General features: G+C 41.0%; 1 protein-coding gene across 1 annotated transcript; it reads left to right on the top strand.

Annotated features, from left to right (window-relative positions):
* Window positions 1-11,951: 11,951 nt before the first annotated feature.
* On the top strand, window positions 11,952-21,595 carry polr3h (polymerase (RNA) III (DNA directed) polypeptide H). The gene is made up of 6 exons (XM_063470533.1): window positions 11,952-12,193; window positions 12,911-13,007; window positions 13,187-13,273; window positions 14,241-14,304; window positions 14,435-14,669; window positions 21,037-21,595. Exons 1-6 carry the CDS (start codon window positions 12,083-12,085, stop codon window positions 21,085-21,087), a joined length of 645 nt encoding a protein of 214 aa, XP_063326603.1. The 5' UTR covers window positions 11,952-12,082; the 3' UTR covers window positions 21,088-21,595.
* The last annotated feature ends 150 nt before the right edge of the window (window positions 21,596-21,745 follow it).

The following is a 21,745-nucleotide window of genomic DNA, read 5'->3' as shown; positions in this document are numbered from 1 at the left end:
TCTTGGATCGTTCGGTTCTCCGAACCTCATCTGGGACTTGCTGTCATAGCAACAGATCCGTAAGCGTAAACCTGCTTGGGAGCAGGTTTACTTTATGTAAACAGGATTAGATCGCGGCCACTCAGGTATGTCCGCTGCAGTTATATGAAAGCAACGGCGATATTTCGCCACTGTTTTACCATAAATAAATATTATCAATGTAACTAAATATAATGCAGCATTTGATGCTCTTATTGATTTCATACAGATACATACAGGTCATTTCCGAAAAAAAGGGAAATGTACTATTAATCATTCTATTACATGTATTTGATCATTTCAGATGTAATTCATATTTTAGAGTAGTAATAGTAAATTACTTCGTGTAATCAAGATGAGAGACCACGGCTATAAAAGCGAAGGTGGATTTGGGAAGTCTGTCGCAGCCATGTCCGGTCCGTTTGTACGCGAGCAACCCATTGCGGAAGGTGCAAGATTGATAAGGAGAGTTCTCAGAATTCAGCGTATATTGCGGGATAGACAGGATCCTTTAGCTCAGCGCGACAGTGTGCTCATAGAGAGATATCGATTTTCCCGTGAGGGTATTATTTACTTAACCAACTTGTTGGATCCCTATGTTAAGAGTTCCACTCACCGTAGTCGGGCATTAACAACTGCACAAACTGTGTGCATTGCCTTGCGTTTCTTTGCGAGTGGCACGTTTCAGGAACAGGTAAAAGTGATGGAGTGTTATGTGAAACTACACACAAAAAACACACAATGCCAATAAATTACACAGTACAAAAAGCATTTTAATTAAGGCAACAACCAAATATTTTACATTGTACAAATAGAATTATGAGCTCATTTACCAGTTATGAAGGTGCTGCTGCTACTGCACCCCGGCTGCTGGTCTAAGGAAGAGCTGCCCCCAGGGATGCCCTCCACAATGGGTCTGGTGGCATCCAACCCTAGGGCCAGCTCCTCTGCCGGGGTGTGACGAGGGACCACCACCTGTCTTTATTTGCTCTGCCCTTTTCTTGGTTGCTGTTATAAACAAACAAACAGATTATTTCAGGGTCTCTTTTCAAGAGACTAAAAGCAATATAAGTGATAAATATTACCATTCTGTAGAATATTCTTAAATTTCACTTTTACTTGTTCCCATGTTCTAGTGGGTCCTGTTGTGGCTCTAATGTGAAAGAGGATATAATGTAATATAATATAATATGGTATCATGTAATATGATATAATAAATTACTTACGAGTTTAATTTGTCAGCAACTTTCTGCCAGCCCTCTCTCCTTGCTTTTGCAGCCTTTGCAGTGTTCCCTTGCGTTTTAATTAAACTCTGAAACTCCTGAAATCCCTCAATCAAGAGTTCTTGCTCTGCTGCCGTAAAATACTGAGCGCGCTCTTTCGACATCTTCGCCGACCAATCACAGGGTTGCCGATCAATGTTTCTACTATTGATGCGTAGCCCCTTTTAAGCCACCCAGTGATCTCACATTACTTCATCCAGCTATACTAATCGTCAACAACAGGTGTGTTCGGAGAACCGGATTAGCGAGCTCAAAGTTAGCGCGATGATTTGATCTTGGATGTGTCATTTGATCTTGGATGTAGTAAGCGAGGTACGAAGAACGGGCCCCAGGTTTGCTTTTACTGCATTGGCAGTGTGTTTGGGATCATTGTCATGCTGAAAAATGATTCAACCCAAAAATTTCAAATTCGATTCATCACTCAATTCAATTTTATTTATATAGCGCCAAATCACAACAATAGTCATCCTTAGACAGAACTAGGCTCAGGGAAGTCCAGATACTATTAGTCTGTTGTTTCTTCAGATGTACAGGGTGGGCCATTTATATGGATACACCGTAATAACATGGGAATGGTTGGTGATATTAAAGTCCTGTCTGTGGCACATTAGTATATGTGAGGGGGCAAACTCCTCAAGATGGGTGGTGACCATGGTGGCCATTTAGAAGTCGGCCATCTTGGATACAACTTTTGTTTTTTCAATAGGAAGAGGGCCATGTGACACATCAAACTTATTGGTAATGTCACAAGAAAAACAATGGTGTGCTTGGTTTCAACGTAACTTTATTCTTTCATGAGTTATTTACAAGTTTCTGACCACTTATAAAATGTGTTCAGTGTGCTGCCCATTGTGTTGGATTGTCAATGCAACCCTCTTCTCCCACTCTTCACACACTGATAGCAACACCGCAGGAGAAATGCCAGCACAGGCATCCAGTATCCGTAGTTTCAGGTGCTGCACATCTCGTATCTTCACACCATAGACAATTGCCTTCAGATGACCTAAGTCTAAGGGGGTCAGATCGGGAGACCTTGGGGGCCATTCAACTGGCCCTGTATTGTAAGGACACACAGCACATCATGCCGAGTTATGCCAAGTTTTTGGCTAATAGTTCTTTTTTTTTTTCTTTTTTCTTTTTTTAAAAAACCCTTGTTGGTGCAAAAATACCATTTTAAACATGTCAAACTGTCATATTTGGTGTTTTTTTGAAGATTTTACTAAAGAATAAAATATGTTGTAAATTAGTGCAAAAATGTACAAGTTTCACTGAACGAGCCCGTTCTCACAGCACATCCAATGATTTTACTTGCCACAGATTTACAAGTGGCAAGTAACGTGTGTGTGTGTGTGTGTGTGGTGTGTGTGAGATTTATACACACACACACACACACACACACACAAACTGTGTATGTGTCCTGAGATTTCTAGGGCTATCTCAGGCCCATCTCTGGGTGATGTCCTTGAGGCCTGGAGTTGCCCACCCCTGCAGTAACTGCTGGTTGTTCAGTGAGAGGAGCCAAAAACACACGTTTACAATCCATTTCACTTTTATAGGTCTGTAACAAAGTGAATCCATCTAAACACCACCTGTTTTTGTGTGACTGGATAACACTCCCAATGTTGGGGAAACTGACAAATAACCAGAACAAAGCCTGAAACAAAAGCTGACAACACTGAGTCACAATTTATTTTCTGAGCTTCAGAAAAGGTTTTTTGACCTGCAATAAACATCGGCACTCTGCTGTCACACTCACACATTTTTGGAGATAAAATATCTTAACTTCAGGAGCAGGCCCACACTTCTAAACATGCCCTTTCCGGTTCTTACATGATCCCTCAGTTCTACAAGCTGTTCGTTCTCATTTGAAAAAGTCCAGCGCTGCCCCCTGCTGGATGATCCACAGCTGCCCTCAGGAGCTCTGATAGACTGAGCCAAACACCTGGGCAACCTGACCTTCAACATCTAGAACAACATGAAGGACATGGTCTCCTACACTCCTCTCATTCTGGACCCAAACACTGCTCATCCAGACCTTATCCTGTCTGAAGATCTGAACAGTGTGAGAGAAGGAGAGAGGCAGCGGCTTCCTGATAATCCAGAGAAGTTTGATTGGTTCTATTCTGTCCTGGGCTCTGAGGGCTTTAACTCAGGGACTCACAGCTGGGATGTCAAGGTTGGAGACAGTACAAGCTGGATGCTCGGTGTGGTAGAAGAGTCTATCAAGAGGAAGGGAAACACAGAGTCTGGATTTTGGGGAGTAATGGTCTGTTTAGGTAAATACTCAACACGCTCACCATCAGCTGGAGTCACTGCTCTCTCAGTTGAGAAGAAGCTCCAGGGGATCACAAATCAAAAGGATCAAACAGTAAACACAAATCTATAACGTCTCACCCAATTTCCCAAACATTGTATTATCAGGTCAAAATGAAGCTCTAAACTCAAAAACATTCACTCTTGCTGAAAAACCAAACTTTGCCCACAGACATCACACACGTCCTCAAAAACACACACACACACAACATAGTCTTACACATTGGTGCAATAAATTATAAACAATATTTCCAAAACTGGCAAGTTACGTTGCTTGTGGTTCTTCCCCTCAAAACCTTTTCACATAATGAACACAGAAGACGCAACCAATGTATATACAGTGGCACATTTTTATTCATGTACCATACAGTACAACACACACCAAAAACATTGTTCCACCTCAGCATCCTGTCTTTGGTCTGGGTCAGGCCAGAAAATCTCATCCACATCACAGGCTATATTGGCCCTGGCCAGGCAGTGGGGGTAAAATCCTCCTGCATGCCTGATCCACCCCTGGCATGCATCTACTGATATGTCTAGGCAGGCTTCTTCCATGGCCTGTAGGAGGTGAACACGGACATAAGGTTCTCTGTCGTACACTTTCCGCCACCATGCCGAAAATAACTCCTCTATTGGGTTTAGAAAGGGAGAGTATGCAGGCAGAAAGATGTTAGAAAGCTATGTGTTATTGATAAACCAGTAATGAACCAGAGCAGCACGATGGAAGCTGACAATATCCCAAACAACAACGTAGTGAGGCTGCTCTGGCTGTGCTGGTTCCCTGTAGTCCAGCTGGAACATATGTTGTCTTAGACCATCAAGAAAAGCAAGGAGAAGCATAGTGTTATAGGTTCCTAGAATTGCACGGCAGTGGAGTATTCCTCGTTGTTCTGATGGCTGCGCACATAGTGACATTCCCTCCACACTGACCAGGGACATTTACAATAGCCCGATGGCCAATTATGTTCCTCCACCTCCTCCCTGGTGTCCTAGACCACCTCCTCCTCCTCCACCTCTTCCTCTGCATCTCTTTGGATCCATTGCTTAACCGAAGGTTTGTAGTGGGAAGTTTTTGCAGCATGTGAGAGTACAGCATGAATAAGTGCGCTCACACGCTCTTTTTCATCAGCATCATAAGATCTGCCACTAACACCAGATGGTGATTGGAAATATATTATCTTCAAACTCTTGTAAAAGTGTTTTCGGACATCTTTTCAGTTTCTGGTAGTTGGTCTCCATCGTCCTCTGTTTTTCCACACCATGAGAATAACCTTGTTCGTAGTTTTCGCTTCTTTCGGAAGAGGTGATCTTTGAATATAGAAATGACCACTTCTTGGTGCGGCTGAGCTACAGCAGTGATGCAGTGATGACAAGATTAGGTGGAATATCCAGCACCTTTGAAATGTCTTTAAAAATTGCTTTTTCAAGACTTTTGATCCTCTTTTGTTTGATATTTAGTGGTTTTTCTTTAACTTGCGCCCACAGAGCTATGAAGAGACACTGTTGAATCTCATTGGATGGCGACACCTTTGCCTTTCTTGAGGCACGTGTAATTACGGCATTTATGAGCTCTTTAAAGAGCATCTGTTCCTCTGACAGTGGCGCTTCCACTGTCACATCATCACAAGGGGCTGAGGGCTCAGCCTTGCACACGTCACTCTCCAGAGAGGATTCCTTCTTTTTGGAGTCCTTGGTGGGCTCAGCCACTGGTGCATTTTTTGGGCCCTCTGCTACTTTGAAACTGACTCCAGATCAGCTGACTGTGGCTCCTCCTGATTCAGTTGCTGGGTGCATGAATGGGGGCAGCACACACAGTGCCCATGTACTTGTGCCAGTTTCCCACAAGTACATTTTTGTGAGTTAAAATCTAACAGGCAAATGCATTTGGCACGATGTTGGTGCAGGCGATTATAAATCACACTGTTCACACAAACACAAACCCTGAGGCTTCATGCGTTAAAGAAATGCACATTTACATTCCAGGTGTCAAAAAAGAAACAAAAAAACCCAACTCAGTTTAAAAATACACGAAAAGCTGAAAAGTGTGTTTTGCTGTGTTAACTCAAGTGGAGCGTAAACATCAGCTGTCATTAAAATATGTTCAGAGTTTTGCAGACTGATAATGATTCATCTCCTAAATCATGACACATTGATTTTTACTGCCTGTGTAATGTGAATGTATCGGTATTGGTAGTACCAACTGGCAAATGTATATACTTGGTATTGGATGATACCAAAATTTGCAGTATGGCACACCACTAACATTTAGTGGAGTCTGTGAATTATTTTAAAAGCAGTTTGGAACTTTTTTATTCAAACATCTTTTATGTTGATAATTTCACTGAATTTTCTATTATTATTATTATTATTATTATTATTATTATTATTATTGTTTATTTTTAAGCTACCTCTCCCTTAGCCTGCTTCTGCCACAGGTTTCTTCCGTTTAACAGGGAAATCTATAGATTTTGCATCTCTATCATAGATAGCATGGCCAATAAGGGCTGAAAGTCAAGATGTTTGGTCCTCTTCTTTACAATGTTGCTTCAGTTTATTCAAGTTTGGGAGTATTTGTTTATGCACAGCTCTCTTAAGGTTGCACTAAAGGATTTCCATCAGGTTGAAGTCTGAACTTTGTCTGGGTCATTGCATTGACTCTAGAATACTTTGGTATAAAGAGAAATTCATGGAGATCCCAGTGACTGAAAGGAGCACAGGTCCTGTGGATGTAAAACAAACCCATATCATCACTCCTCCACCACCCTGCTTGACAGTTGGCTTGTGTACCTACCAAGCGTGGGGTGAACAATTTAATGTGAAGAATGGCTTCTGCCTTGAATGTTTTCTGCTCATGAATAATCTCTCTTACTGTAGAATGATGGACTACAAGTTTTTTGGAATGGCCTTATAACCCTTCCCAGATTGATGTGCAGCAGCATTTGCTCCTCCAAGTTTGTTTTTCTTCTTTTGAGTTGTGTTAAGAAACATCTTAAAGCTTCAGACCTGCAAAACCTTCTGATTTTATAGACATGGTCAACACTAGCTGACGATAAGTCAATCTAGAGCATTTGCATTAAATTATTAGTATCTAATGACTGCTTCTTACCCTTTTAATTCCTATGGAAACAGTAAGAGTATAGTTTTTCACATACTGCTTCTGCATTTTGACTCAACTTTTGCTAAATAACCTTAGATGTAGTGCAATATGTGATAATCTGAGGTTGTATTTACTCATTTTACAACCACATCACTGATACTAACTCCTAACTCCATTAAATACATTGTTATTAAATTTTTTATATACACTACCAGTTAAAAGTTTGGACACACCTTTCATTTATTTTCATGACTATTTACACTGTAGATTCTCACTGAAGGCATCAAAACCAGGAATGAACACATATGGAATTATGTAGTAAACAAAAAAGTGTGAAATAACTGAAAACATGTTTCATATTTTAGATTCTTTAAAATAGCCACCCTTTTCTTATGATTACTTTGTTTAATGTCCATTCCTTGTGCTTCTTGGCCCAAACAAATCTCTTCTGCTTGTTGCGTTTCCTTAGTAGTGGTTTCTTAGCAGCTATTTGACCATAAAGTCCTGATTCACACTCCCCTCTGAACAGTTGATGTAGAGATGTTTCTGCTGCTGGAACTCTGTTGTTGTTGTTCTGCTGTTAACTTGTGATTTCTGAGGCTGATGACTCAGATGAATTTATCCTCAGTAGGTTCCTTTCCTGAAGCAGTCCTCATGTGAGCCAGTTTCATCGTAGCGCTTGATGGTTTTTGCGACTGCACTTGGGGACACATTCAGAGTTTTAGCAATTTTCTGGACTGACTGACCTTCAGTTCTGAAAGTAACGATGGACTGTCATTTGTCATTCGGTAGCTTCTGTTCCTCTCTGGACCCACGTTGGAAGACAACAGCCAGAACGGATGATAGGGCCTTTCTTTCTCCCATTTATCTTGGGCAGCAGATTGACGCAAGCACCATGGTGCTGATGAGGAATGCTGCTCGTTTTTCCCTTTAACATCTGTTGTGGCCAAAATGTCCTGCAGTTTCTGTACCTCACTTACTGAAATACATAACATAAACATCCCTTTAATACTTTTTGCTTGTTAAGTCTAGTGTTCAGTGTTCTAGTCTGACAGTAAAAGTATATTTATAACACAACAGTCAATCACTCATGTAATAGATTTATCAACTAGTCATAATAGCACGATTTAAAACATTTAGATGGAAAACGTTTTAAAAACAGAGACTATTATTTTCAACAAAGACCAGAATACAGGAGGGACATGCACTATAAGCACAACCCAGTTTGAAGGTCCATTTTTCAAAAATGAGTAAATAAATACAGTACTATATACTGCTTAGCTAACACAAAGCTGGATTTTGTTTACAAAACACTTAATTACAAAAGATACTTGACTGTTTATTTGGTTTAACATAAATAATTTTGGAAGTTAGACTAGTTTCTGAAGATGGATGAATTTTTCTGACTACTTATTTACTTTGACTCCCTACATTTTTTTCAAACAAAATTGTATTTCTACTCCTTACAGTTTCAAAACAGCCTTGTTACTTTTGCTTAAACGCATTTGGAGGGAGATGTGAGCCTAAACAGAAACAAAGGTTCAGCTGCAGTAGGATTCAACTTTATTGTCATTACACATTTATAAATACAGGGTAACAAAATACATTTTGCATCTAATCAGAAGTGGAAGAGTAGTAAGTGCAAATAAGAGCAGATTATATACAGATAAGTTTAGCAAATATACAGATGAACTACAGACAAATGTACAGATGTAATGTGTATAGATGATCTGTATAGCATGCAGATGTTCTATGTTGCTATACAGATGGGCAGATAAAAGATGTGCTATGAACAATTTCAATTCAATTCAATTCAATTTTATGTATATAGCGCCAAATCACAACAACAGTCGCCTCAAGGTGCTTTATATTGTACAACAGATCCTACAGTAATAGATACAAAGAAAAACCCAACTATCATATGACCCCTATGTCTGGCACTCCACACCTCTCCTGGGGAAACAATAGAAGCAGCCGTCAGGAAACATACAACCGCGGGCATACACACACACTAACTTAACTAACTGAAGACTAACGTGGAGTCACACGCAATGATCCCGCGCCGGTGGAGGCTTCACCAAGCCGTTAAGTAGCTCCCTCCGCCGACGCTGATCTGCTGCAGGTGTGTGGCATCCTCCTTGGGCGTGGCCTGTCATCCACAGGCCTGACGGTGCCTGTAGCCCGGCCTCCTAGCTACAGCCACAACCACACGCACACACACACACCTCCCTATACATAGAGACATGGAACAAAACCCCAGACGGCGGAACAGTGCACACACATACACCAAATAACAATAATAATAATAATAATAATAATAACAACAACAACAGTCCACACTGCTCACGGACCCCGAGTCCTCCAGAGCTGGGTTCGTGACATAAAGACCTGGACGGTCGCTAACTTTCTGCTTCTAAATTCAGATAAAACTGAGGTTATTTTACTCGGCAATGAAAATCTTAGAAATATGGTATCTAACCAGATTCTTACTCTGGATGGCATTACCTTGGCCTCCAGTAACACTGTGAGGAACCTTGGAGTCATTTTTGACCAAGACATGTTCTTCAAAACACATATTAAACAAATATGTAAGACTGCTTTCTTCCATTTGCGCAACATCTCTAAAATTAGAAATATCCTGTCTCAGAGTAACACTGAAAAACTAGTTCATGCATTTATTACTTCCAGGCTGGACTACTGTAATTCATTATTATCAGGATGTCCTAAAAACTCCCTGAAAAGCCTTCAGTTAATCCAAAATGCTGCAGCAAGAGTACTGACAGGGACTAGAAAGAGAGCAGATTTCTCCCGTTTTGGCTTCTCTTCATTGGCTCCCTATTAAATCCAGAATTGAATTCAAAATTCTGCTCCTCACATCCAAGATCTTAAATAATCAGGCCCCATCTTATCTTAATGACCTTGTAGTGCCATATCACCCTATACTTCGCTCTCGCACTGCAGGCCTACTTGTTGTTCCTAGAATATTTAAAAGTAGAATGGGAGGGAGAGCCTTCAGTTTTCAGGCCCCTCTTCTGTGGAACCAGCTTCCAGTTTGGATTCGGGAGACAGACACTATCTCTACTTTCAAGATTAGGCTTAAAACTTTCCTTTTTGCTAAAGCATATAGTTAGGGCTGGACCAGGTGACCCTGAATCCTCCCTTAGTTATGCTGCAATAGACGTAGGCTGCCGGGGATTCCCATGATGCATTGAGTTTTTCCTTTCCAGTCACCTTTTTCATTCACTATGTGTTAATAGACCTCTCTGCATTGAATCATATCTGTTATTAATCTCTGTCTGTCTTCCACAGCATGTCTTTATCCTGTTTTCCTTCTCTCACCCCAACCGGTAGCAGCAGATGGCCGCCCCTCCCTGAGCCTGGTTCTGCCAGAGGTTTCTTCCTGTTAAAAGGGAGTTTTTCCTTCCCACTGTCGCCAAAGTGCTTGCTCATAGGGGGTCATATGATTGTTGGGCTTTTCTCTGTATCTATTATTGTACGATCTACTGTACAATATAAAGCGCCTTGAGGCGACTGTTGTTGTGATTTGGCGCTATATAAATAAAATTGAATTTAATTGAGTTCAAACACTTCAAGAAGTAGCATGACAAAAAGCACAGATTAGGAATCAGATAATTACTCAGTTTTGTTAAAGTCACATTAAATGTACAGTGGCGCTTAGAGATTACAGACTGTGAAGTATAACTCGAAAGGTTATCACTAACCAGCCTATAATCCCACGGTGATCTATTCAGTCTATTAGGCTTTATTCATGAAACTCCTATAAGCCTGGCATTTAATGTCCCCTAAATATCTATTAAATTATTGCCCCCCATAAAGTCATTAATCATGTCATTGTGTTGCTGTTTCCCCACCTATTCAATCACCACCCACAATAATATAATCAGTGAGATACAGTGCTTTAAGATCTGATGAGGTCTACTCCCATGAGTGTTTCTTCTTCACTCACCCTTTTTCACTCACTATGTATTTATACACTTCTCTGCATTCAGTTATTATTAATTATTAATCTCTGGCTCTCTTCCACAGTGTTTCTTTTGTCCCATCTTCCTCCCCTAACCCCAATCGGTCACGGCAGATCGCCGCCCCTCCCCTGAGCCTGGTTCTACTGAAGGTTTCTTCCTGTTAAATGGGAGTTTTTCTTTTCCACTGTCGCCGAAATGTTTACTCATAAGGGGTCGCATGATTGTTGGGGTTTTTCTGTTTTCTCTATTACTGTACGGCCATTAACAAAAAGCCTTGAGGCAACTGTTGCTGTGATTTGGTCTTCTAAAATAAAACTGAATTGAAATCACCTTAATTCACTCTTAAAGGAGATTTTGTCCAGTCTGTCATTATTAAAGACATAGACATTTACCATTGTGAGGAACAGATGGTCAAATTTGATTTCTGGCATTAACCAGTGTCCATTTTTGTCAGCTGTGTGTGTAAAAATTATGAAAACGTAAACCCACTCCTCGAGATTGATTAGTGCCACAAAAACCCCACATTTTATTACATGTAACACTAATATTTTTTTAAATGTACACTAGTATGATAAGACAGTTACCATGGACTGACACGTGTTAAACTTAAACATGAATTATTATGGTTATTATTAATAATAATAATTTACAGGAACCTATTAAATCTTTGTTGTAATGAAAATCAATCAATCAATAATAATTGTCGATAGAGCGAAAGTCAAAATGGAATTTCTTTACAGATTTGTCGTCAGCTCTTAAGGATTTAGGTATTACATGATTTATGACTCATGACATTTTTGGTTATGATTTATAATGTATATATAATAATTTATTATAAAAACCTGTATTGGATTAAGTAGCAGAATGTAACTTTTGCAAACAAATTAACAATTTCAAAATTGCAGCGCAGACTTCTTATTCAGCTACTCAGCACCCTTACCGTAATCTCTGTAATAAAGTAGCAACCAAATTCAAGGTGACTTTGGTAATTGCACTCAACAGACCAGCTTTTCTGACTTGACTTGACTTGACCCATCTGGACTACACAGCCGGTGGTATGAAGTACCAGAACCTCCAAGCAATTGGCACTTTCTGGCATGTCGTGGCAGGCCGTGGTATGTTACACTAATGAGTCCATGGTTTGCGGTATTTGTTAGCAATTGCAGTGTTACACCCACTAGGTGGCACCAATGACTGTAGAAAATGGGTGGCACCAAAAACCTGCCGTAGTCGTTTAGAATTGCGACATGCCGTAAATCAGCTGTCGCAAAAACAAACAAACAAGAAACGTGGATACTACTTTCTAATCATTAATTAATATTTTTATTGCTTATATTATTATTTCAACGTATGTCAATTAGTGGGTAGGTGACCAGTGTCCGGTCATCATGTTCGTGCTGGTGGAAATGGTCGACACGGTGCGGATTCCGCCGTGGGATTTTCACCGGCAACTCAACGAGGCTGTAGCGGAGGAACTGAACAAGAAGCTGGCCAACAAGGTGATGGAGACAATTCTAGCAGACTTAGGATCAATTTTCACCACACAAAACATAAACTGTACTAACAGTTCATACAGGGTCCTTTATAAATTCATCCTCTTAGTTTTAAGCTATACGCGTGGGTGGCAAATGCAAGGAAAAACCCGACCTCTGCACTGAGTGGATTCAGTGGCTCTGTTATTCAGTACGGTTTGGTTTCACTTTGCCCCTTAGCAGATGAAATCAGTGTAGGTCACTTCAACGATACAAGCCTTTAAACACTGAAGTTCTTGATCGTTCACCTCATGTACAGTGCTGTAAATAAACCTGCCATCATCAGTTTATACTCTAACCCATAATGAGGAATGGAAATGATTCTGTGAGAAATGTAAATATTAAAATTTCTTTAAAAAGTGCACACACCTCTGAAAAATATTCTTTACTTTGTCTTTTTGGCTAAAAAAAGATACATTTTATATTCTTCCTTAAAAATATTTTGCTACTGTATTTATATTAGGCATATAGCAGAGTCCTGATTTATAGTAAAGTGGGTAAAAAGCCAAAATCCTGATTTATTTAAGTTTGGCACTCCTAACTACAGGAAGCTTTACTTTAAGACAAGAAAGCATTTATTAGCAAGCACATAATACCAGTATTTGGCAGCTAAAATACTGAACATTTATTGTCCTTTTAGCAGAAGTTTGTGTGTTAAATTGTGTAGTGCTGTGCTTACATTAGGTGGTCTATAACGTGGGACTCTGCATCTGCTTGTACGACATCACAAAACTCGAGGACTCCTATATATTCCCAGGAGATGGAGCCTCTCACACCAAAGGTATGACGATCATCATCAAATAGCTGAGACAGCCTTGCTGTAGTAGAGTTAAAGTCATATACTGCTTGTAATACCTCAGACATTAGAGCAAAACTCACCTTTTTCTACTGTTAGTGCACAAACAAGGTAGATGGTGGTGAGTGGTAACTCCTCCTTACCTTCTCTGGTCTTTGTGTCAGTTCATTTCAGGTATGTTGTTTTTCACCCCTTCCTTGATGAGATCCTCATCGGCAAGATCAAGTACTGCAGTCAGGAGGGAGTTTACGGTAATTTTTGACATCTGCGCCGCACCATTTTAACACATGTGTCTGCACGTTTATTCTCCACACCCTCAGAGGAAGGTTAGGGCGGCAACAAACAAGCATTCTCCTTGCTGACTGATATTAGCCTCGAAACCAACCATCAAAATTTCCCAGAGTTCAGGGTGACATCTTTAGAAGTTTTTTTTAACCAGTATTTAAGATATTTACTGTGCAGTAATGCAGAGACTGTCTACAAATCAACATTTTGGAAACTTTTGCTTAAAAAATATAAATAACTTGTCAGTGTCTCCAGTGCCAGAAGGTGCCACCCTCATGTATGCTTCATTGGTACCCTCCAAATAACTTTCCATTATGGTTAAGGCAGTATGGAAGGCACAGCAGGAACCTACAAAATGTCAAACCCTGTATCAAAAAGATCATAGAAACAGGAGAATATAAAATCAGTCCCACCGCATCATTCAAAATCATGGATGAGCTCATCTACCGTGTTATCAAACTTACCGCACAAGACCCTATTTCAAGTCTACATACCAAACAGCTTTCAGTTGCAGTTACTGGAGTGTTACCACCACGATCACGGGATTTTTTTTGGCTTTAAATATTGGAACAATTAGCACTGTGTGTTGTGAATTTTAGTAAATCAGTTTGGACGCTTGATTTAAATATTCTCCTCCCTATTTTTGTGCCTTTAGAAAGAAGTTCATATGCAAGCGGGTCGGTCGCACTTTAGTTCTCACTTCATCTTATGTGCAATCTTCTCATTGCGCAGTCTTTGTAAATACTGTATATAAAAAATCATATATATTTATATATGATTTTTGATTAAAATATTTTCTACAAGGTATTTAAAGCTGATCGTAGATCGTGAAGCTTTTCTTTAAAGTCTGCTTAAGAAACTTCCTGTGTCCCTACTTTCATCTGCAGCAGACAATATAAAAGTACCTTTCTAAACCACTTCTCTGCTTCACAGTGACCATGGGCTTCTTTGATGACATTCTCATTCCACCAGAGTCACTTCAGCAGCCTGCAAAATTGTATCCTGACATATGTTTCTGTGAATTACATAAAGTGCAGTTTTGTTTCCAAATCCCTGTTATTATAATCAAAATGATGTTTAGGTTATTTTCTTAGCTTAAGTGAAGCCTTCCTTAGTTGCCACTTCAGTGATGAAGCCGAGCAAGTTTGGCTTTGGGAGTATGAGACCGATGAGGGTGCCCATGACCTCTACATGGACCAAGGAGAGGAGATCCGTTTCAGGGTGACAGATGAAGTCTTTGTGGACACGTCACCAACAGGCCCGGCCACCGCCGCCTCTGATACGGCGGCACAACCGGGACAGTCAACGGCACCACCAAAAGAAGACGGCGGGGAGAAGAAAGAGGCACCATATACGCTGATTGTAAGAAAATACACTTTCTTATCCTCTTCAATAAACATCATTAAACTGTGTTTTACTACCGCAATCGGTTTTAAATCAAAAGTCAAGATGTGACTGAAGTGCAGACTTTCAGCTTTTAATTCAAAGCGTTTCACAAAAAAAATTGTATTGGCTGTTTAAGAAATTTATACACAGCCAACATTTTCTGACGGGAATTGGAAAACTGGTTTTGTGGCCTCACATTTTTGTTGCTTTTCACTGTAATTTGTATATGAGGCCAAAAGAGATGTCAGCGGCAGTGAAAGAAGCAGTCATTAAGCTGAAAATCCAAAATAAAAACATCTCAGAGAAGCACAGCAGAAACCTCAGTAGGAGGCAAATCAACAAGCTGGTGAAGAGCTGACCAGCGTAGCAACCTCAAAAGGCCTGAAAAGACCACAGAAGACAACTAAAGTGTGTGACGATGGAATTAAGAAAAACAACTTCACAACATCTAACCAAGTCAGAAACACTTTTGAGGAGTGCCAAAGTGTACAAGCTAGAGACATCTTGATGCATTCTCAATCATCCAGGAAAGTAAATCTCCAAAAGTTGATTCTGTTCATCTGGACGTAGCGTTTTGTGGGAGAAATGTTTCGTCACTCATCCAAGTGTCTTCTTCAGTCTCAACTGACTGCAGGTTTCCCCAAATCTTATAAACAGTACTAGAGATGGCACGATACCACTTTTTTATGTCCGATACCGATATCATAAATTTGGATATCTGCCGATACCGATATGAATCCGATATAGTGTGTTTTTTAATCAATAAAACTGTTTTTTTAATATCTTGCTGCTTTTTGTATAAGTTCATACTCAAGTTAAAAAAAACCAAAACACTAAAGCTATTCTGTTATACTTGTATGCAAAAAATACAGTGCACCCAAAATATTTCATAGTTCAGCAAAACTGATCAATCTAATAAACTTAAACCTACTCCATCCTTCCTATTCTGGTATTTTAAAGAGTACTTAGCAGTAATATTAAACAACCTAACTAACACAGTTGCCAACTCCCAACAAAAAAAAAAAAAAATAGGGAACCACCCCCCACCTCTGCCTCATGATGCTTAATCGACGTAATGAACTTTAATTTGATGCAGTGTGAAAAAAAATGCACAGAAATCAATTATTTTTCAAGAATAATTAAATAGATTCAACATCTCTCTTCAACAGAATTGCAGACAGCACAGATGGTACCTTCCCAAAGGAAAAAGTACTATAGCTTACTAGGGTATATTAGACTTAATAGTTACTATATACAGTAATGGACTTCTATACATTTTACATCAGATTAAAACTTTGGGTGTAAGATTCGGATAAATATTTATTAAAAGCTAGATATTTTAAATGAGAATAAGAAAGAAAAGTATGTCTTTGTGCCCCCCTCTCCCTGTTCCCCTCCTTCCCTGCCCTATCGGCCCCCCTGGCTAAACTTTGCTAGATCCGCCCCTGCACAGTTACCAGCCGTCAGCTACGTAGAAAAGGATCCTGGTGTAGAAAGTAATATTAAATAAATTCTAACAACAGCTTATCAAGGTTAAACGTGCTGCTGTTGTTCAGCCGCTGGTTTCCTCTTTCTGGTGCAAAGTGGGCGATAAACAAAGAAGAGAGACGGACTCGCGACAGAAAAGCCGATCAGCTGATCATTAATCAATTTCACGATTGAAGTAGCAACAGGAGAGGGAGGGGGAGAGAGGCAGTCGCTCCATATATCGGTTGTTAAGCTTAACGCGGGAATGCTTTACAAACATTCAGAGATGAACTTACACATTTGCTTTACTTCTCTCTGGGATAACTTCCTCGGAGATGAAATGCCGGTTTGGTAGCGAGGCTACAAATACACACAGCCGCTCTATCACGTGAGCACACTGCTCCGACGTGCTACGGTTATGAGCCGAGTTACGCCATGTCGTAAGTTTTGTGAGGTGCTTTTTTGATTTTTAATGGATCGGATTACATTTTTTATTTCTCTCCGATATCCGATCCAGGAATTTACGTCAGTATCGGACCGATACCGATATGTAATATCGGATCGGTCCATCTCTAAACAGTACATTTGCATAATGACTGAAACCAGCCCACTGAAGGAACAATGGGCTGGGAGGTCAGTTCCTTACCATCGACATGCTAAAATCTCAAGAGGAGCGGATCCGACAGAGACTGACAATGCTTTTAGACACAAGAAGTCTAAGACCAGGCAACAAAGGAAGTTTGACTTACTTGTTGTATGTTGGAAACCACCGCAAAATACGGAGAGTGTCCTCAGCGGCCAGAAGAGAGAAGGATGCGACACGGAGGATGTGGACAAGTGGGTGAAGAATTTGTCTGACAGACAGCTCACCCAAACAGAGAAAAACATTCTTGCTAAAGGGTTGAATTTTGCTGTCACACCGAGACAAATCCCGCTAGTGGAGCTGATCACAGCCACAGAAACAGCAGTTCGTAACAACAATATTGCAGAAGTGGAAGCAGAGCAACTACGGACGAAAGTTTCGGCCTGTCTCAGCAATGCAAAGCCCCCAGCATCCAACATCACCATGGAGGAGAGGAAGGCACTCACATCACTTAGTGATGACAACAACATTATCATCCTTCCGGCAGACAAGGGTAGGTGCACAGTTTTGATAAACCAGAAAGACTATCATGAGAAGATTTTGTCACTACTCAGTGATGAAAATACTTATGAGCCCCTGAAACGAGACCCAGGAAGTGGCTACAGGAAGAGGGTGATAGACTGTCTGAAGCAGTTAGAACAAGACAAGGTTATTGACCGGACCTCATACCACAGGCTGTACCCAGGGGAGTCTACACCAAGTCTGTATGGTTTACCGAAAATACATAAACAGGGTGCACCTTTAAGACCAATTGTCTGCATGATCAACTCGGTCACCTATAACATCTCCAAGTTTCTGGCTTCGATCCTCAACCCGCTGGTGGGCAGCTCTGAACATCACATCCAGAACACCTTGGATTTTGCTGAGAAGGTGAGAGATGTCATCATGGAGGCAGATGAAACCATGGTCTCGTACGACGTTACATCTCTCTTCACTTGCACGGAAGTGTTGGAGGTAGTCCGTAAGAGATTACAGGATGACACCAACCTCAGCAACAGGACCACTCTCAGCATCGACCAAGTGTGTTTGCTTTTGGAACTGTGTCTTCATTCCACCTACGTCACATACAAGGGTCAGTTCTACAGGCAGAAACATGGGTGTGCCATGGGCTCCCCAGTTTCACCCATCGTGGCCAATTTGTACATGGAAGAAGTGGAAAAGAGGGCTTTGCTATCCTACCCTGGAACACCACCAAGCCATTGGTTCAGATATGTGGATGACACCTGGGTGAAAATCAAATCTCAGGATGTACTACTTTTCACGGATCACATTAACTCGGTGGACCGACACATCAAATTCACCAGGGAGGATATGAAAGGTGGCAGGTTAGCCTTCTTAGACTGTGAAATTTCCATCAGTAATGGGGGACATCTAAAAGCTGACGTGTACCGTAAACCTACACATACGGATCAGTATCTAAGGTTCGACTCTCATCATCCACTGGAGCACAAACTGGGTGTCATCAGGACGCTACAACACAGAGCGAACACCATCCCCACTGACACAGCGGCCAGGGAGGCAGAAGAACAGCACATCAAGAAGGCCCTGAGTAAATGTGGTTATCCCAGCTGGACTTTTGTCAAAGCTGGAAAGACACCTAAAGAAAGCTCCAGCCAATCCAGGAGAGAAGGACAACCGCTGCCCAAGCGAAAACCTGTAGTGATCCCATATGTGTCAGGAGTATCGGAACAGTTGAGACGCATTTTTTCTAAACACCGGGTCTCTGTGGCTTTTAAACCCCAAAACACGCTGCGCCAAAAATTGGTCCACCCCAAGGATCGGGTCCCCCGACACAAACAGAGTAACATAGTGTACGCTGTTAAGTGCCAGGAGGATTGCCAGGATTTATACATCGGGGAAACCAAACAACCTCTGGCGAAGCGGATGGCACAACACAGAAGAGCTACCTCGTCAGGCCAGGACTCTGCAGTCTATTTACACCTACAGACCAGTGGACACTCTCTCAATGATGAGGATGTACACATCCTGGACAGGGAGGAAGGCTGGTTTGAGCGCGGAGTCAAGGAGGCCATTTACGTGAAAAGGGAAAGACCATCTCTGAATCGAGGAGGTGGCCTAAGGGTACATCTTTCGCCATCTTACAACGCTGTGATTGCAGCCATTCCCCAGCTCTCTTTGAATGGTACTCATGGCCATTGATCAGTGTTCTTTGATCAGTGGGTTTTGGTCAGTGGTATTTGATCAATGGTCATGAGAATTTGCATAATTATGATTAAGGAACTGACCTCCCAGCCCATTGTTCCTTCAGTGGGCTGGTTTCAGTCATTATGTACTGTTTATAAGATTGGGGAAACCTGCAGTCAGCCGAGACTGAAGAAGTCACTTGGATGAGTGACGAAACGTTTCTCCCACAAAACGCTACGTCCAGATGAACAGAATCAACTTTTGGAGAAGCTAGAGACACTTTCATTAATGGAAATACAGAGAGTTTATAGCAAAGTGCAAACTGCTGGTTACACTCAAGGATAAGAAGGTAAGATTAGATCTCACCTGAAAACATCTAAAAGAGCAACAAAGGGAAAACAAGACGAACTTGACTGACAGATAGAGGAAAGTATGAAGGAGTGATAAGCCACATAATACCGCATTGCCTGTCAAACATGGAAGTGTTGCAGTGGAAATGTTATTGCATGAGCATATATACATATAGACATACCTGTGTAACTGGTTTACTAGTGTTTTTTGATGACGTTACCCATTTTTGAAGCAGCAGGATAAATTGTGAAGTGTAGAGCGCTGAACTCGCTGTTGAGATTCAGACAAATGCCGCAAAACTGGATAATGACCCGAATTAAACTGTAAATTTAACTCAAGAAACGGGAGGTTCTTTGGTGGCTGAGTCAGTCACTTGACACCCACAAATACAACACAAACAAGCAGCTACTGAATGAGGTAGAGCATCTGAAAGGAGGAGACGGAGCATTTGGCGGTGACCACGGGTCTTTCAAGACTTCACAGTCACTGACTACAAAGTGTTTTCATCCAGTTATTAAAAAACTATCTCTATTTTTAAATGACAATTAACCAGTTGTTATTGATCAGTTAATTCTGAGGCTTTGAACATGAGGGACTTTGTATAAAAATGTCTGGAGTAATGGAATACATGTACCGGCATTACGTATTGAAAATACAAAATATGAGTAACTGTATTTTGTTACAGTTACCATTTTAAAAGGTGGTATTCAGAATACAGTTACTTTGTTGAAATCAATGGATTACACGGCGGTCTTTTCCTGTTTCATATGTTAGGCTATGCCCTCTCTATTTTTGGTAATTCCACGCCGGTGGAAACCCAAACAAAACACGCATTAAGAGGCTCTAATGCCTGCGTCTCAATCTCGCGGCCCAGGTCACCTCTACTTGCAGCCCGCATAATGACGTGAAGAAATATTTTTAAAAATTGTTGTTCAAAAAATTATTTAATATTATTTATTATTTAATAAAATCCACTGCAGTGATGTTGAGAGGCAAAAACGACAAAAAAGTGCCCAACAAATTATGGCGCTAACAGTAACCGTGTGGTAATTAAGGCGCTGCCTTCATCTGTATGGCTGAAGGAGTCAACCAGGTTTTTCTTACCAAACTGTCTCTAAATGGACACAAGAAAGTTTTTTAAAACCATCCTTTTCATTGCTCTAGTGAAAGAAGTAATTAGCACTGTGTAACTAAAGTGACCAAGACTTTTGCATCCCTCTGTGTTAGGCAGTGGGATGTGTTGTGTCAGTGTCACAAGCTAAGAAAAAAAACAAGAAGGCAATAGCAGTTTTTGTTCTCTAGCTTTTCTGGGGGGAGCACCTTTGGAGCTAGACCTCGTTTTTTATGGTCATGCTGTTCGGTCTCATGAAAATGATGCTGGGAGCTTGGACATCTAGAGACTGCTTTGTCCTGATAGCAAGCTAAAACACTTGATTAAAGTAGATATTTCCTATGAACTCCTGACAGGCGTGCTGTTTGCAGTGCAGTAGAAGACCGTAAAATTCTTCCATAGTGACAAGTTGCTCTTTTCAGCTCTTGAGCTTTATGTGAAAGCATAGTAGCCAGCATTGATTTTCTTTGTGTCCACTACGCCAAGAATTTGACTATGATGTGACCGGTACGTATACGTTTTCCTGAAACAAGAGACCTAGACAGCCTTGTGGATGTGCAGTGGCTTGAACTCTTCTAAAAGTCAAGGATCACACCCATCCTGACCTTTTCCACTTTTTGTTTCAGGGCACCATCTGTGAGCCAGGGCTCGGGCTGCTGTCATGGTGGAACAGCTAGCACTGAGTCTTTAGCGCTAGCTGTTCGAACATCATAGCTGATCTGAGGCACGAGGGACCCTCGGCAAAGGTCGCTGAACCCCACTGTTTTGGTGCCTGTTTCCACCCATGTGGTGTCTGTGTGATGGAGAACCAGTTCTTCCTTGGTGCCTTTTGAGCAGCAGTCCTTTTCTGTGTTACATGCAGAACGTGGGGTAATTTAAAAGGGACGATCCTCCTGAACCGAGACAGTTTGTATGGAAGTACTGACTTTATGCAAGAATATTATTTACCATTTAATGTAATTAAGTTAACATCTTTCAGGCAGGTGGGAGAAATAAGTGTGACCCTTCTGTATATATAAACTGCATCCAGCGGCAAAATCAAAAAGAATATGTCACCAGCATTGCATGTTGTAAAAGATGTTATTTTTATTTGACATACCTCCACCTCCAGGATCTGCTGCACACATCCTCAGTGTGTGCTAACCCCCCACCCCTTCCTGTTTTTTTCTACAATAAAAGTCAAAATGAGAGCTAGCTGCTCTGTGGATTTTTCATTCTGTGTGATTATAGAAAGTATATCAGAAAGGATTAGTGAGCAGCCTTTAAATCCTTCAGTGTAATGGGCAGTGAAGGACACAGTCAGATCTGCCCTCTGCACACTTAATGTCAGCCTAC

The sequence above is a fragment of the Pelmatolapia mariae genome, linkage group LG4, assembly GCF_036321145.2.
Source record: "Pelmatolapia mariae isolate MD_Pm_ZW linkage group LG4, Pm_UMD_F_2, whole genome shotgun sequence".
NCBI lineage: Eukaryota > Metazoa > Chordata > Actinopteri > Cichliformes > Cichlidae > Pelmatolapia > Pelmatolapia mariae.
This window is presented reverse-complemented; position numbering and strand designations above follow the sequence as displayed.